General features: G+C 38.7%; 3 protein-coding genes and 1 long non-coding RNA gene across 5 annotated transcripts; 3 read left to right on the forward strand and 1 right to left on the reverse strand.

Annotated features, from left to right (window-relative positions):
* The first annotated feature begins 1,944 nt into the window (after positions 1-1,944).
* On the forward strand, positions 1,945-4,637 carry LOC135593315 (uncharacterized). Its single transcript, XR_010479528.1, has 2 exons — positions 1,945-2,085; positions 4,265-4,637. It is a non-coding gene; the product is annotated as an uncharacterized LOC135593315 (long non-coding RNA).
* A 1,298-nt stretch (positions 4,638-5,935) lies between these two features.
* Positions 5,936-7,901, forward strand: LOC135594077 (extra-large guanine nucleotide-binding protein 2-like). The gene is made up of 3 exons (XM_065084500.1): positions 5,936-6,388; positions 7,025-7,128; positions 7,509-7,901. The coding sequence occupies exons 1-3, from the start codon at positions 5,936-5,938 to the stop codon at positions 7,804-7,806; spliced, it is 855 nt and encodes a 284-aa protein (XP_064940572.1). The 3' UTR covers positions 7,807-7,901.
* Positions 7,902-8,387: 486 nt separating this feature from the next.
* Positions 8,388-13,189, forward strand: LOC103973953 (transcription factor RF2b-like). Its single transcript, XM_009388657.3, has 4 exons — positions 8,388-9,007; positions 11,211-11,343; positions 12,052-12,136; positions 12,501-13,189. Exons 1-4 carry the CDS (start codon positions 8,457-8,459, stop codon positions 12,857-12,859), a joined length of 1,128 nt encoding a protein of 375 aa, XP_009386932.2. The 5' UTR covers positions 8,388-8,456; the 3' UTR covers positions 12,860-13,189.
* Positions 13,190-14,129: 940 nt separating this feature from the next.
* On the reverse strand, positions 14,130-18,442 carry LOC135593316 (tRNA (guanine(26)-N(2))-dimethyltransferase-like). 2 transcript variants are annotated; one of them, XM_065083277.1, is made up of 6 exons: positions 17,477-18,428; positions 15,799-15,999; positions 15,624-15,723; positions 14,894-15,097; positions 14,707-14,769; positions 14,130-14,417 (listed from the first exon to the last, which is right to left on the reverse strand). In XM_065083277.1, exons 1-6 carry the CDS (start codon positions 18,076-18,078, stop codon positions 14,298-14,300), a joined length of 1,290 nt encoding a protein of 429 aa, XP_064939349.1. In that variant the 5' UTR covers positions 18,079-18,428; the 3' UTR covers positions 14,130-14,297. The 2 variants fall into 2 exon arrangements, with proteins under 2 accessions (XP_064939349.1, XP_064939348.1); XM_065083276.1 differs by having other exon boundaries at positions 14,130-14,769; positions 17,477-18,442.
* Between the last annotated feature and the right edge of the window lie 157 nt (positions 18,443-18,599).

An 18,599-nucleotide genomic window follows, 5' to 3' on the forward strand; every position in this document is an offset into this window, starting at 1 on the left:
CGATCCACATGGCAAGTTCCGACAAGCTCCTTTGGCAAGCTTCTAGACTTCTCGGATTTGTTCCCGCAGAACCTCCGACAACCGTCCGAACTTCCGTCGAGCTCTCGAACTCCCAACGTGATCATTGTCATGACTTCGGCGCAACTCCTGCTGCATGTCTTTCTTCCATCGTAGTTAATCCTGCACACTCAAAACAAAAACTTCGATCGAGACAATTAATCCTAAGTAATTAACCAAGTTGTCCGGCATGTCATTGGTCCCTCGACGCTTCGTCCGATTCTTTGGCGCATCGTCCTTTCCTGCAGCCTATTGCCCAATCGGCCAGTTGACTCCGCAACTCCGATATCCTTGGCACAATACCCGCTCTTCTTGGCCCGATGCCCGAGTCCACGGCTCGAAGCCTTCTGTCGATACGTCGACCGATCCACCGGCCCGACGTCCAATCTTCTGACATGTTCCTCCGGCACAACATGATTTTCCTGCTTTAATTGTCTCATCCTGATCGAAGCATCCTGCGTCACTCAAAACGCAAATTAAATCATAAACATATATCAAATAGTTTCATCATCAAAATACGAGATTCAACAGTTCCTCCATCTACTGTTGGGAGGAACGTGTCCCCACTTGAGCAGGTGAGGGATACCACTCCATCCACTATTGGAAGTGCGATATGGATTTATCTCCATCCGCTATTGGGAGGAATCTATCTTGTCGAATATGTCTCTCTATCGGCTGTAGGGAGGGTGCACCAGGTGTGATGTATGTCTTTGTTATCTAGTTATTATGTATTTGTTGTATGTGATCGATACATGATTTTATTTATTATGTAAGAAATTATTATCGTTTTTCTAGTGCATACGTTTTATGATAAATCAATATATTATTATTATTTTATTAAATTATTGATATTTATTTATATTATATGAATATTGAAGATTATTTTTATGATTTTTTTGACATTCCTATCCACATGTGTGGTTATTAATATATTTTATCTTAAATTTATTTTCAGAGTAATCTACTACTTTGTAATAGATTTAAAGTTTGGGTGGATGAGACTTATGATCCTACCAAGAAGATGTGATCAATATTTTAATTAATAAAATATTTATTATTATAAAGATAATGATTTAAATTTAAAAAAATAAAAGAGAAAGTTTATTATCTAAATTATTGATAATAAAATATTAAATTATTATTCTTTTTATAAATATGGGATGTGACATAAATTGTTAGTTTGATCCGGAAGGAATATGGATATTTACTCATACTTCAAATTTAAATATTACTAATATCATTTAGAGTTTCAGGATGATAATTAACTGATGAAGATTAATTGTTATAACATATATGCTGATTTTTAAATTTTACATGAATCTATATATGTATCTTAAATTTAAATAGATATGTATAAAAATCATTTAATTTCGATATATATATATATATATATATATATATATATATATATATATATATATATATATATATATATATATATATAATTTGACACAAAGAACAGAAAGAAGATAAAAAAGGTAAGACATTTAAATTCCTCTAACCATCATCATGATATTTGATTGCATCGAAACCTTGTCCATTAAAAACATGTATTTTCAATATTATTATTAATCCCTATTTATAAAAAAAATTATTACTTATTTTTATTTTTCAGATTATATTTTTTTCTTAAATATATAAATATTTATTTTAATTAGGAATTAGCTATGATAAAAAAGATTTCAAATTGCTTCAATATTTGTTTTCTGTTGACACTGCATATTTAATAAATATAAGGGGATTATATATAAAAATATAATATGGTGAGGAATTTATCGGTAATTATACCAAAGCGAAGGGGCCAATATATAAATGATGCTTCCTAGTTGTATCCCCAATTCATCCCTAAAGCCGTCTCGCCCTTCTTTCTCGTCTTCCGCCGATTAGATTTGGGATCGTGAGGAGATGGCGACGGGGTCGGGACTTTTCACGTTCCTGCGGCCGCGCCTCCGCCCCCAGTCGACGGACATCGCCGCTGCCGCCACCTGGGGCGTCGCCGCCGCCACCGGTGCCCTCTGGCTCATCCAGGTACAACGCGGATCCCTTAATCAATCCCTATTCACACCTGTCGATTACAAATCGTAGATCCAAGTCACATTTGCTCCTCTGATTATTTTTTTTCGGATTTCGTTCCTTTCGTATCAATTAAAATCAGATCCTGTATCAAGCCTCGGTGCCTTGGGATCGTGTCTAATGGCGATTCTGTCGTCTTTGATATCTTGGTATTTGACGATTTGGTCATTCGCTGACGGCTTGTTGTTTCTAATTTGGCATTCGTTGTAGACTGCGAAGAAGTATTACACTGCGATTTGTTGTTTTACTCAAATTCTTGTTCTCTTAAATTTCCTCAATTAATGTTTATAATAATTTTGGTTAAGGATGATGAATCTGTGGATATTTTAGGTTCAGTATAACCGTAGCCTGGTGAGGCTTTTGCTTCAAGGGATAAAATGCTAAACTTGCATCTACAATGTATAGTTGGAAAAGCATACATGTGTTTTTCTGACATCTGATTTACCTTCCTGACAAACATTTGTCTGTGTATGCTTGCCCAGCTTTACATGTGCGTTGAAGAAATGGATTCGGTCACTTGAAATTAGAACATGAACTTATTTGATCCCTAAACATAGAGTATTCCGCTGCTTGTTTTATAGGTCGTTAGTTTCTTCAGTTTGTACTTTGTACATTAGGTCGGTTGGATGCTTCCTTTCAAACCCTCATTCAATCTATGACTATTGTCCCGTGAGTCATCCTAAGATCATGAAATTAGTTTCCTATAGTAGTACTCAAATAGAAAAGGATTGTTGGAGGTTTCTGCATTATACTTCTAAGGGAATCATGGATAGAGAATGCCAACATATCTATATTGTGGTCTTCCTGGATTCAGTTGCTGGTGAAACATGGTCAAATGGAACAAAGTACTAATTGGAAAGATCACCTCAAAACAGTTGCTGCGATATGGTTAACTGCAGCAATGATAGTAATTGGTGTAGTCAAGAACATGATTCAAACCTAATCTAACCTGTTAAGGGAACCCATTGAGCCATCCAAGCATAGTGTATCTCAATCGTAAGGTTTTACCTAACTGGCATCTGCAGATAGTTTTGTAAGCTATTTGAACCCACCCACATCGTCAGGGATTGAAATTACAGTCAGGGCTTATCTATTTTGGTCAAAATTAATCAAATTTGGCGGGCCATTGAGTTTTGGGATTTGGTAAAAACTTCCACTAGTTTTGAATAGTATCATATGGTATTATCCACTTTCAGGTTTCAAAAATTTTGATCCATTGTCAGAATTGGTTTCAATAGTTCAATCTGATTGACTAGTTACAGTTTTAAACTAATGATTACACAGTTAGAAGTTAGTTTACTAGACATCAAGGGACTAAGAGATATTTTTAACACTTATTTAGTATTTGTGGGACCAAAACAAATACTTTCATTTCCATCTACTTCTTGGATTTCCTTAATTGAATCATATTCTTTGATCTTTTTGTTTTACTGGAGACATTATTGCTGAGCCTTTCTGGTAAAATTGAAATTTTGTCAGATTTTTTCTTGAATTCATTCTTGTATCCTTGTTAAACAGGGTTACATAAGTGTGTGACCATCATTTACGTGTGTCCATTTCCATATTTTCTTACTTTTTAAACATACTTAAGGTGTAAACTATCTGATAATATGAAGATGAAGAGGTCGTTTAATTTTTTTGTCAGAGTATATGCTATATTCTCTCGATTTTTGGGTGTTGGTGATGAGCATTAGGGCAACAACTTAGAAACTATACTAAATAACTTATCAGCCTAGTACACACTAGGGATCCAAAAGTGACTGGGAAAAGGTAATCCAATATGTGATGCTTGCTCCAACATCTAGAGTATAGAAAAGGGTCAACATGTGGCATTCCCCTATGATTTGTAACTGTTTATTTTTGGCAATCTTTATAAATTTCTCACTTAACGTGTGTTGCAATCGAGCCTCTAGTATTTAAAGTGGGACCCTTGGAGGGATACTACACAAGAACAAATTTGCTAGCATGCTAGACCCAAGGACATTCATCGTTTTTGCTTTGTGAGATATTGGACATGTTGTGTTTTTTGTGTTCTTGCTTCACTTATATTTTTCTAAAAGGATTTTTTTCACATATTTTTTATTATTGTTGATGAAAATTGTTATTTGATAATGATTATAAAATATTTTTGCAGCCTTTTGATTGGTTGAAGAAGCAGTTTTTGGAAAAGCCTGAGCCAGAGAAGTGAATTTTGTCTTGCTGTGTGGAACAGAAGCTTGCGATTAACTTGCGGCTCTAATATGGAGCAAATCAAAGTTTTATCTAAAATAAAGATGCATCTCTTTCATTTCTTCCATGATTGTTAGGATGTAGAACCTGTGTTGCAATTGGATCCTATAATGGGAAACTGTGGGCAGTGCTGTCTATTTTGACAGATGACTCGTTTATGAGTTCTCTGCGCCTGGGTCACAGGTGGTAGTCTGGTGTTTGGTCCAAATAACATCCGATTGACATGTGAACATGAACAATTTTATCTTTTGTTTGAAAATTGATTATCATTTTGCATTTGTCCAAAGTTGCAGTAAGTGATTCAACATTTGTCTCAGGTTTACTTGATGAAATTATTTGCAGGATATGATTGGCAATGTAGTTCTTCTATTGTCTTAAGCAATTTGAAGCATAACATCCGCAAATGGCTAATGATGCTTCAGTTTGGTACCGTGTGATGCAGGATTGTAACAACACCCGTTGGATACCATACTGTTTGTTACTAGTGATGTATGATTGCATAGTGAAAATATCATTTATCGTGATCAAATGCATCAACCATTGATTCCTTTGTTTCCATTTCTTGTTTGAGGAAAGAAATAATGCAGTGTTAAACACTTCAGATTTTAAGCATACATGCGGACAAAATGGGGAGTTGCACCCTCTCGATAAAATGAAAATTATACCAGAGAGAGTCTTTAATCACTTTGCCTTAATAAAGAATATGTAGAGACAGTATGTCAAAAAGATTAACAAGAATATTATTTTATTTTTCTTACTAATTTTTTTACATTAAATAACATATGATCTTGAAAAACTGATCTATCACTTTGTGTAATAATATATTAACCAATTTAGATATTTTCATTTTAATAGAGCCTTGCCTAATCTTTTAAATAAAGATATTATTTTCTTAATTAAATATAAAGTGAAGCTACGTTGCTTTTCAAATATGTAAGTAAAATGATCCTATGGAGCTACCACCTACTCCTCCATGGATGGGATCAAATAAACAAACAAAAACCATTACAGCTACACAGCTTGTATTTTACTAAGGCCTGGCCGGCTGAAATCTTGAATGAAAAATGTCGTTGACCCGTCGGAAGTTGCATGCAATTTCACGTAAAAACTTTCTTTAAAATTTAGATCTGAATCGATTAGTCAATTTGGGTCGCACCAATTAATAAATTATCTACAAAATTTATATATTATGACTGCTTTTTGTATAACCTTTTCATTCACTTGGCAATATCAACATCAGAAATACTTCGGGATTGATGACAAGATTGTATCTTTCTACAACATTTTCATTGATTCATGAACTGAGTCATCCAATCATTTCCACCCTAAGATGCTTCCAAGCTTCTCCAATAATAATAATAATAATAATAAGCTTCTCTAACGTGTACATATATATGACATGATCTTCTACACACATTAGAATACTAGACGGCAACGCGGTCTCCGAAACTTTCGCTTCACATATATTCATGTAGAACTTGGAAGAATCAGCAAGTTTCCTTGTCGTCTTCCTCGCCTCCTCCTACTTCTTATTACGCCCCCCCCATGGCTTCTTCCACGCATAGCTCCTCTCTCTATGGGAGACAAGACGACCCTCGCGAGGGCGAGGCAAGAGCTGGAGAATCTTTACCTCGGAGTACCGGACGACTCCGTCGACCTCAGTTTCAAGGACCTCACCAGCTTCCAAGCCACCATGTCGCCGATCCACGAGGAACCAAAGGCGGCGGTGACCAAGTCGCCGAGTCTCGACTTCGCCAAGGGCCTGCGGGGAACGAAGAGCGGCAGCGACAGCGCGGCGGAGCATGAGCTGCGCCGGGAACGCCTCGCGCGTGGCAGCTTCATGACGAGGAACGGCATTAGCTCTGCTGCTGTGATGGCTGGGACCGGTCAAGCTGACGCTGTTAGTGTAGTGAGCATGGCGAGTGCAGTGGGAGGAGAGACAGGGAGAAGAAGGCGCCCCGGCATTCCTCACTCAAATATTTGTACTCTGTGCAGCGTCTACATCTACGTGTTCCGGCATCGGTGCTTGGTGAGGATTAATGGCGTCCTTCTGCGTGCACTTCTTCCATTTATTCCTCCATATTATATATATATATATATAATTTTGCTGTTTAACACTGACTCTAGTGAACTGAGGTGATGATATTGTTAGAGATAAGACAGATTTTTCTTCACTTAAATCAAAATAACTTTATAAGTTTATCTTAATCAGATTTCTTTGGTTTTCTCAATGCATAGTCTGGATAAGATTTAAATAAAAAAAATAGATTATGATATTCTCTTAATTGTTTTTGCATCACTGTCATTGCATCTATAAAAGATTAATCAATAAATGAGACGATATATTGATTATAGAAGGTCCCATTGAGGGAAAAAAAAAACTGAAATCATAACTATTTTTCTGTCATTTGAACCATTAAAGGTCCAAATTAGAATTCTAAGCCATGCAATCTAGAAGCACTGAGATTTCTAATCATGTCTTCCAAATTTCTGATTCTGTATTTGGAGTACATATGGCTGAGCATCGACTCTCCCAGATGAATTAATTTAGTAGAGGAAAGAACTAAGTAGCCATGTTTGACAAGGATAAGGTTCTTCTTCTCCTCCTCCTCCGTATGTTTAATGGCAGAAGCCTGTGTCAGAGACCTTCTTTTGCTTTTTGCAGGTTTGTGGAAGAGTGTATTGCAGGGACTGTGTCGGCATTGGGATGGGAGACATGTCTGAAGGAAGGAAATGTGTGGAGTGCCTCGGAAGAAGATTCAGCCAAAGGTAAATAAATCTGTTTGGATTTGAGAAAGAAAACTCCAAAAATTTTCTATTCAAGTTTGAATTTTGATGAATTAATTGACCACTCGATCATCTTATTTGGTTTAATGGATGATTTAATATTGCAATCATTTGGACCATTAAATTATTAATTCTTTTTTTTTTATTATCAAAATTAAAGTAGAATTGCTTCAACACTATCTAACTTTAGCTCATGAAGATCTCATCAGTATGACCCTAAAGCATTCAAGCTAATGAGATCCTTGTGCTGCTGCTTTCTTCCTCTCCTCTCATCTTTACTGTAATGCTTCAGCTACACTGCAGCATCTTGCTCACGGAGATGATCTACTTCAGCCCGTGTCTTTGTCTGTAAACTTGGACAGGTACATCAAGAGGGCAGGGCATGCATGGTGTTGCTGGCGATACCCGAGCAGAGTGAAGCTCCAAGAGCTCAAGTGGGCGGAGAAGGGGCCGAGGAGGAGCGGCGAGAGGCGATATCGGAGCCAGGCGGTGTCGGCGGTGGGCCCGAGACTACTGCACGCGTCGAGATCAGGAAGCCCTTCTGTGGCCGCGACGCCGAGGCCGCCAGCTGCTGCTACTCCCGGCCGCTTCGGCATCAGCCATGACTCCTCCGTTGTGAGCTTCATGCGCTCACCCAGTCCTCATGGGTTTCCCCTTTGATGGCAGGAGAACTCAAAGCGTCATGGAGGTTGAGGTCTCAGATCTGTTGTTGACTTGTCTTGTGCATCACATTGATTCTTTCGCGCAACATGATATCGTGCACTTGTTCTACTAAGAGTACGGTAAAAATAGTATTAAATTAAAATTGTTTCAAGTTATTGTTTTTAATAATAATTAGTGTAGATGATATTCAAGACCTTATTATTATTATTATTAAAGATAAAATTATTTATTGATTAAGTTAGATGATATTTTTAGAAAAATATATATATATGAATTTTATCATACACAACTTTTTGTAATTGATATAATATATGCATATATATATATATATATATATATTTTTTTTTTTTTAATTACTTCATAATCATTTTCTCAATGATCGATCTCTTTGACCACATACCACGGAAAGGTTGCACGGGTGATGGAAGCCGCACCGCCCTTGTAAGATGTTGCTGGAAATATTTCCCATCTTTGATTCTAAAATTTGGTTTCGAAAGCAGCAAAAACGAATTCGAGAAACAAGAAAACACTTTCCAAAACCACAAGATTTGTTTCTAGCAACTCACGTAATGACAAATCCTCTCTCTCTCTCTCTCTCCATCCATCATCGGAGCATTTCTTTTGGTTCGTGCTCATGGGAATGCGGGATGAAGAGGAAGCCGGAGATGCAAGCGAGGGGCCCCGATCCGCCACCCTCTCCCAACCCTATCCCCGACCACCGCAATCTCCCCTCCAATGAGTCCCCGGTAGCACCGGCGCCGCTTCCGGCGGAGGCCGCCGGAGCTCCCCCATCCATGTTCCCCGTTCCCCACCACCGCCGGGCCAGATCTGAACTCGCATTCCGCCTTCCGGACGACCTCGACCTCCGCGGCGCCGTTCCGGTCGACGAGATCGGCTCCGAGGACGACCTCTTCTGCACTTTCATGGACATCGACAAGATCGGGTGCAAGCTCGAGGCGAGCGGATCCGGGTCGGAGGGCGACGGGGACTGCACGGATCGGACGGCGGAGAGCTCTGGGTGCGCCGAGGAGGCGAAGCCCAGACATCGACATAGCGTTTCGGTGGACGGGTCGTCAATGACGTCTTCGGCGACGATGAGGAGGGAAGGGCTGTCGGGAGAGGTGATGGAAACAAAGAAGGCGATGACGCCGGAGCAGCTTGCGGAGCTGGCCGTCATTGACCCTAAGCGGGCCAAAAGGTGAATCCTCTGCAGTATTATTGGCATTTTGCTTGGTTTAATTTGACCTTAATTGTTGACTCTTTGAACTTCCATCAGCATTCTTGATTCGATTGATATCATGTTGTCTTCTATGAAGTACTACAAAGAAAAGAACTATTACTTTTGAATATTTAGATGGCATTTGCAGTGAGGCGTAAGGTAGGATTGTGTTTAAAAGTGCTCAGTTCCTTCTCTGCAAATGTGCAGTTTGTAAGGTGATAAGTGAATCAAGCATTTGAGTGATGGAAAATTCTTCCTTACAATTTGACCATAAAAATGAAAATTTGGGATCTTAGAAATGATTCGAGAGCTCAGGTAGTAGTTCACCATGCCAGAAGTTCTGTTTATAATTGGTTATTGACCTTGTTCGATGTTTAATAGGCACCCTAAAAGCAAATTGGACAAGATTTGAGACGAGTACTTTGTAATCAGATTTAATTTTTCTTTGACCCAAAAGTCATTGAAATGAACTAACAAGTTCAGTTTTTCTTTGACCCAACCAACGATTTGGGTCTCGGTTGTCAATGATATTGCATGGCCATGCATACCTCTTATCTGATGCATAGATCATCTTAAGTCTAGATTCTTTGCTTTCTGTTTATATGATCTTTTAAAGTTTGACCAAAAGTCAAAAGAAACACAGTTGTGGGCTGGGCGATGCTAACCAAAAGTTAATTTGGTTTGATAAAAGTAATGAAATAAAATACAGGTGTTGGAGGTATTAGACTCCTTTTACATCGCAAAGATTGTACTAGTTATTGGCTAATAGGATGGTTGGCTTTTGACAAAGGTGGATGATCTAATGGCCCAACCTATTTTTATTAGAATTTAGCTTTGTTCTTTACTATAGGCATCCTCCATTACTGGATCATCCAAGATCATGTTTCCTAGAATCAAACGACATTTATTGCTAGAACATATGTCTTGCAGGATCGAGTTGTTTAGTACAGGCAATATTCTCTCGCAACCCAGATTGTTTGTGTGTGCAGTTCTATATGATTCAACAGATGCACACAACCTTTAGGATTGAATGAGATCTAACCCATATGTAACTCCACTTCTTTTGTGTTTCAGATTTAAACTTGATAACTTTTTCCTATCTTTGCAGCGGTTAATGTTGGAATCTCATGTGATTTTGACATTGATTCATGCTATTTTGACATAAACTTGAGAGTTTATTAATGATAGAGCTGTGTTGTATTATGTTCTTATCGATGTGGCTCTTGCCACTTTGTCATTGTCCTACTTTTGTTTTCCCTTTTTGACTATGACTGCAAGACAGCAACACATACCAAAACAAAATGGACATACATACTTAGGGGTGGTCCTTTGCAAAAATTATGAGCAAAATTTTGCCGCCACTACTGGATGCCTCTGACGTAGTCCCTTGCGAAAAATAATGAGCAATGTGTTGCCACTGCAACTGGCTGTCTCTAATTTTTTATGCCTGCCCTTTTTCATTAGATATTCTTCTGCATCTACCCATTCAAGTACTTGCTATATGGGCATGTTTAATTAATAACATAATATTTGCTTATTTAGAATTAATTAAGATAAGAGTTGCATCAGATATGATTGTAAGGGCAAGAAATTAAGAAAAGTCATGCATAATCGATTCTAGAAAGAAGCATTTGCTTTGCTTTTCAAATTATTATAATATATGCTGCATTGTCAGATTATTCAAATAAGCATCCAAGTCGTAATTCGTCTTCTAAGTCTTTAAATCTCAGTTTAATACAAGTTTATAACCTACTGAATTGGCACAATAATGGCATTCATAGCTGTATGTATACCAACATGTACTACTCGGTATAATTATATATAAAAATACAAAATAAAAACGAACGGTACTGTGTCGGTGTTGAGCTATATGTTTTGGTAATGGCACTTGCTTGGACGGTTAAATACCAGTCCCCATCGACAAGGACGATCGAGATTTGAGACCTTGCTTCTAAGTTAGATCATTTGATATCTCTGCGACCGCATACATGAACTTTTTTACCAAAAAATATTCACTTAAAGTTATCAGTTTACCAGTAACACTATTCAGTTCCAACTTTTTAGTCAACATCAGGGAAGCTTCTCATGTAAATCATGGTATTCTTTAAGCTTTGTATTATTTTCAATTTTATGTTGCATGGTTTTGGAAATTTCTGTGTAATTTGCTATGCCATCTATGCAGAATTCTAGCTAATCGGCAATCTGCAGCTCGATCCAAAGAAAGAAAGGCTTATTATATATCAGAACTTGAGAGGAAAGTTAAGACCCTCCAAACTGAAGCTACAACCCTCTCTGCACAACTTACTCTACTTCAGGTCTGTACTAATCAGATTTTTTTGTCTTCATTTGTCTCTAGGTACCCAACTGTGGTTTAGAAAGAGATGTTCAGCCTATATAAAGGAGCATTATAAGTCTCAGAGAAATTAGACTCTGGTGGTAATTGATGAATGAATTAATTTTCCTTTGGTCGAGTGAGAAGTTTCTTTCTCCCCTTTCGAGATCTGTACTAGTAGACAATGACCTTTTTCATCTTGCCACTTTTTTGTCCTTAGCGGTATGACTTGTTCCAGCTGTCCTGTCTGGTAGCAACTCGATTTTCTATGTTCATATCTTAGGGAAATAAGCTGTTATTTTTTAATTCAAACAACCATCAAACCTGATGGTATTCTTTTAGATCATGCCTTAATCTGACCGTCAGATATCTGAACCACTTTTCTGCCCTGCCATAGTTGTATTCTTTCACCTTGATGTTTGACACTATAGTAGTTATAAAGACTAAGGGTGTTTAAATTTATGCTTTTCATCTCGAGTTGGAGTTTATCACATCAAATCCTTGTTTTGATGACATTCTTGTAAATTATGATGCATAATTGTACTTTAAAAATTATCATTAATCTATTTAGGGTGATTCCTGAAAGTATTATATGCTTCATTACTGATGATCTCACGTTTCGTCCTTGAGAGTTATTTAATTCTGATGCTAGTTGTAAATGTGAACCTTCCCGGTTGCTTTCTTTTTTCAGAGAGACACGGCTGGACTCTCTGCAGAAAACACTGAGCTTAAGCTACAGTTACAAGCAATGGAACTACAAGCACAATTACGTGATGGTGAGCACTTCAATTATTTATTTGCCTTAAATGCAATGGTAGAGTTATCATGTCTTTATTACTCAGCAGCTGAAAAGATGATTACTGTCTTTGTTGTCATATCTACTGTAGCACACTATGGTTAGCTTTATACTATGGTTATAGCAGAGGTATCTACTTGTGCTTGCTAGAGTTTGTCACTTACATTGCCTTCTGTAGTAAACCAAGGATATGTCAGTCAAAATGGGCAGTTCTCCTTTGTTTCCTTGGATGAAATTGAGTTAGATGCGTTGAATGAAAGCAACATCAGGAACCATATGCAATTTATTAGCACGTTTTTGAGAATAGAGCATACTTGATGATGAACACTTCTACATTCTTGCAGCGCTGAGTGAGGCACTAAAGCAGGAAGTCCAAAGACTAAAGATTGCGACGGGTGAAGTATCAAAACCTGATGAATCTTGCAACATTGGACAGCATAGCGCACCGTATAGCTCATCGTTCTTCACACTTCCACAGCAACAGCCGATCCACCTTCAAGCAATCCAGTTTCAGCCCCAGTTCCAGCATTTGCAGCCTGGTCTCTTAAACCAACACATGATTAGTCACCCCAATGACCTTCCCCAAGTGATGCAGCAACATCCTCTTGGAAGGCTTCAGGGATTGGATATCAACAACGGTGCCCATATGGTGAAATCAGAGAGTTCCACCGTTTCGGTCAGTGAAAGCAGCAGTACCTTCTAACAATTCCAGCCAAAAAGCACCACATTTAAGATATCTATTTAGCCTGACATGATTCTGCTGCATCTAATGCTGTGCTCCATTTTTTTATTCCATTCATTCTACTAATCCGGATTTGTTTGTTCAAAATCCCAGGAGTGTATTATTTATTTTCTTTTGTTCCTTTCGTCAAGCTCTCGGATTTGTGTGTATCACGTCAAATCCCTGCAATGTGTAGCGACGATCTGTTTCCCGTGATGTAATGTTTGAAATGTGTGGGTCAGTCTAACATTGTAAAACGAACAAATTATGTAACTCTCAATAGCTCGAAACTATCGACTGTTTTACGTATAAGGTTTGCAATATTTTCTGATATGGTATGATAAGGGCAGTATTCACCGAGTCGATCTGTCCGGACAGTATACGCCATGTGATACTGTCTCAAGTAGTGATGAGCATCGTTCGGATTGATTCGACAATGTTAACAGCTCCAAATCAACAGCTCAGTGATACTGTCTCTAGTAGGGATGAGCATCGTTCGGATTGATTCCACAATGTTAACAGCTCCAAATCAACAGCTCAGTGATACTGTCTCTAGTAGGGATGAGCATCGTTCGGATTGATTCCACAATGTTAACAGCTCCAAATCAACAGCTCAGTGATACTGTCTCATGTAGGGATGAGCATCGTTCGGATTGATTCCACAATGTTAACAGCTCCAAATCAACAACTCAATTCCACCCTTGGAACCGAAAACGACAATTTCGATTTGATTCTGATCTAATTAAAAAAAAGCATTAAACATTAATTAAAAATTAAAAAAAAAATTATTCTTAAAAACACAGTTCTAATTTGGAACATATTTCAATTCAATTATCTATAGAACCAAAACAGAAACCACGATTAAGGCTACCATCCAGTACGCTGATATTAACACCCGATACAGACCCATATGGCACAATACATATTGATACTGATTCAACACTAGACAATTTCCTATCTATTGTTTTCTTGGATTCTTCTACGTTTTATTTAAAACTTGGTACATACCAGCATATCGGCACTCGGCACTCGGTACATCATCCATCCAAATAGATACAATGCCAATACCGATCCAAGCTCTGACCTTGAACACAAAATTATGAACCTTGTTTCTGCATGCTTTGTGGGAGTCTTGTGTTTGTTTGTGTTAAGGTCATCTGGACTAGTGAACATGACCTCTCAATGTTTTTTCAGTTCATTTCACTATTAATTTCAGCTGCAACTTTTAATGCTATAGGTCTTTCGATTGATCTGTTGGCAATGACAAATCTTTGGCTCTTTAAAACAGATACACCTTTCAGGAGAGATTCAATGCATTACATGATCCATTTTGTTGTATGAGGCCTGGCATAAAAAATGTATCGAATTGTTTGAGACTGCTCAGAATGGGGTGGTCTCCACTTTCCAGCAGCAAATTAGTCTACCTTCTGTTGCTCGTGCTGCATCGAAGTCTGCAAGCAAACTGAATACATTCAGTGATCGGGCAATTCGTCTTGATTGCATTGGGCGCGATATGGGACCTCGAAGCCACATAACCTTCCTGCTTATCCAACATTCAAGATTAGGAAAACTATCATGAGTGAGAAGAACAACCTGAACGAAAACGTGGAACATCAAACAGTTTTATAAAACTCAAACCCAAAACAAAACAAGCGTTGTTCACAGACCCACAGACAAAACATATTGTCAAAGCCTGATAAGCTGAGAAAAGCAGGCAGGTGAAGTAGTGAAACCACCAGGGGATATTGAGTGCAAAAAGGAAGTGAGTTTATCTCCCCAACCACGATAATTGAACTATATAAATTGCACGACTGGACTAAGTCACATACCTCTTGTAGTGTGTTAATCAGGGTACTAAGAGGAGGAGAATTCATTTTCCCTCGGCTAGCAATCTGTAAATCCATGGTGGAAGAGTACGAGTGGAAAATATAAAAACCGAAAGCTTATAAAAGCAGAAGGCACTTTTCTTAGATCAATGAAGAGGAGGAGAATAAAAATGTTAATATTATTCTAGACCTCGTCAAGTTTGATGTATCCAGGAGGTAGTCGAGGGTCCCCTTCCTCTATCATTTGGTTTAGAAGTTTCTCCAAATCAACCTTGTTCCGGTTAGTGCATGCCCATCCCCACTCCGTAGCTAATTGTAACATGTCAGTCACATGAGTTACATCATGGAGAGGACCAGTCCAGAGAGGGCCTGAGACAACAACAGATTTGGAAATCTGAAGAAAGAAAAGAAGAGCACATCAGAGGCTAATTCGTTAATGAATTCGAAACTAAAACCTTCCTTGACCACAAAATAAAAAGGTTAATATCAAGCGAGAACAAAGCCCCTCTAAGAACCATCTGTTTCAGCATTCAACTTTTTGATCTCGTACACACTGTGGACAGATCACAAAATGGATTCAAAAAGTTGACATAAATCATCTTAAAGACCTTGATAATGGCTTATAGACTCACTCGATATGAGCAATTGAATGGTTATCAGTCATATCAAAACTCAATCACTGGCTTTAAAACAAAGTTCACCGAATATGACCAACTGAATGGTATCTTGAAAACAAAGATATTTACGTATTCTATCAAGAAAATTAAAAGCAAGGTCGCTCATTTTTGGGTTTATATATACACAAATAATTAACTATTAACTTATATGAACTAGTTTTTGTTGCAACTTATTCTCCTTCCAAATTACATGCAATGTTGTATAGATTTACTATAATATTTTCTGATGACAGAATTGTGTACCTCGCCTTTTCTGCATGCACATGAAATTTGGCCAAGTTCTTCCCAAGAAAATGTTTGAGAATTTCCGCAACCATGGCAGTAGCTTAAGAAACCATATCGGCTGCTAGATATCAAGCATATCATACATTAGAATCCAAAATTCAGAAGAGAAAGTAACTTCAATGCATTATTTCACCTTTTTTCATGGAGCTGTCCGCGATCCACTTGCAACATTACTCGGAATACAGGTCCATGATATGAATAAAAAGAGAAAAGTGGTGATATATGATAGCCCAAAGCAGCTGCTTCCCGTAAAGCACCACCTATAAGCATCCGTAAACCAACCTCATTCGAAAATGGCATTGGGCGAACATATGCTCCGTATGAAGCCAAAGAACTAGAGGCAAAATAATATTACATATCACAGGAGATCCCGACATAGCAATCAAGGTATCATCAATGAATTGTCAAGTCAGTACATTGTATAACAATTAAAAGATGGCTACCAATAAACTTACTTATCTCAAAATGATTTGCAGAAAAAGAAAGGGGATTTCCTTATTGTTCAACATTCATGAATAGAATAATATATACATCATGGGCCACATAAGCAAAGGTGGATCTCTGTTAGTTTCTTTTGTTAGTAATATTGATTAAATTCATTCAAAATAGTTGATAAATTTAGGGCATACTTGGTGTAAAAAACTGAAAATATAAGGTAATTGCATGGACAAATCTGATGACACTGCGATTAGTAAAGGAAATTCAATTGAATTGTCAGAGGCCTTGAAATAGCCTAAGGTAATGATAATGCATCCACATACATGCAAATATAAACTTAAAAAGCCACAAATATTAGGTCAAACTATGAGGTGCTAAAACCATAAAAATTAGGTGTTTGCTATTATGTCAAGGATCATATTTTGCAGATATTTGAAAGAAAAAAAAATCGCAAATTGATTACTAATGTATGTTCTCATCAAAAGATATCTGTCACCAATTATATGTTATAGGTTTTTTTACCCAAATCTCACACTCGCTCACTTATACACGCATCACAAAGAAGTGGTAAACAATGAGGTAAAAGTACAACAGCATAATGATTCTTCACAAAAGGGTAAAGAATACAAACTGGCCATAACATAATTCACAATCAAGTTTAAAATATTATATCAGGTCTAGCAAACTTAGTCAACTTAACATCTAAATAAATTATCTCTTAGGACATTCAAACAACTGAGGGCATTTCCACATTTTTAACAAAGCAAACCATGCTAGCATATTCATGAACACCAACATCTGAAGAACACCACACAAAGCATGTACAACAAATTCTTATCATACGTAACCAGGGTCTAAAGTAGCACATTCATGAACACCAACATCTAAAGAACACCACACAAAGCATGTACAACAAATTCTTATCATACGTAACCGGGGTCTAAAGAAAAATGAATAAACCTAAACACGGTTCAACTATAAAATAGCAAAAGTCAACCATGTAATGGAACAGACAACATGCTCTTTGGTATCAAACTCAATGTCACACACATAACTAAGTGGAACATTTGCATTTACTCTTTTCTGGGAAGAAAAAATCAGTTTCCTAAACTTTCAAGGAAAAAAAAGTTCTTCGCTTTTCAAGGAAAAGAAACAAAGTAAAGTGCAGATGATTTCTAACTCAAACATATTAAATTAAATACCACATGTATGTCGGTAAAAAATTTCGGTGATTGTCTACCATTTTCTGCAAATGGTAATAAACTCAAACAAAACAACAGGTATGCAGGTCTCCAAACAATAACGTACACAAACAGATCAAAGGTTGTGAGGAAGCAAAAGAAGATCGACTGGTGGTAACACATTCTACTTACCAATGAGGGCGATGCCCTCCCGACGAATACCCATCGGTGGAGGTGACGTACAGCAATCCTCCCTTCCTGATAGTGGCAATTGCCAGTCTCATGAAGGAGGAGTCGCTCCCGAAGCAATCGACGTCCACGAGATCGAAGAACTCCTTGCGGAGGTAGTTCTCCGCGAGCACCCTGTTGGCGTCGAGGTGGGTGACGACCCAGCTGCGGTCGCCCTGGGGCGAGACCCGGGGGTGGCCGGAGAGGTTGGAGAGGATGAGGGGGCGGCAGCCCTCGGAGGCGTCGTTGGCCCAGACGAAGGCGGCACCGGCCTGGGCGAGGTAGCGGAGGGAGCGGACGCCGCAGCCGCACATGGCGTCGAGGACACGGAGGCCGCCGCCAGGAGGGAGAGAGCGCCTATGGAGGGCGGCAGAGAGGACGCCGAGGTCGCGGCCGACGGCGCTCTCACGGCGGAAGAAGGAGTCGCCCGTCTCGAACTGGACGCCGCGCTCAGCCTCCAAGGTGTTGGCGAGGGCCGTCGGCCGACGGGGCGCGATTGGTGCTCTTCTAGGCCTGGGGGAGAGGGGAAGAGGGGAACAAAGGGAGAAGGCGGGGATGGCCACCATGGCGGGAGAGGAGACACGAGGTTGCAATGGACTGATGGCGGAGCCGACGGATGAGGGTGGCTTTGTGGTAAATAGGTGTCATGTCCATTCTTCCAGATGATTGCAACCGTCAATTTCTGATTGGACAAAATCGACGGTCACGATCGTTAGGAAGCAAGAACAGGGCAACACCCCACATCTGACGGCTACAATCGGCTGGAAGTCGGTTGCAATGTGAGCCGGACTCGAGCCATAATGAACCTGATTAGATTGAGAACAAAGTTGGGTCGAAGTAATTTGACTTGTAGCGCATGCTTAATTGGAACCCAATCCGACACACCGATATGTCAAGAGTTAGATCTGACTCGTTGACCCGATCCATTATCGTAACTGGGTAAGATCCGATTGATCCGAAATGATGGAGCAGCGCTTGTTTGACGAACACCCGAAGATGACCTGCGTGTAAGATCAAAATCCAACACAAATAAGTAGGTTATGAATTCTAAAAGTGATCGATTTGATTGGTCAAATATATATATATA

The sequence above is a fragment of the Musa acuminata genome, chromosome BXJ1-9 (assembly GCF_036884655.1).
Source record: "Musa acuminata AAA Group cultivar baxijiao chromosome BXJ1-9, Cavendish_Baxijiao_AAA, whole genome shotgun sequence".
Lineage (NCBI taxonomy): Eukaryota > Viridiplantae > Streptophyta > Magnoliopsida > Zingiberales > Musaceae > Musa > Musa acuminata.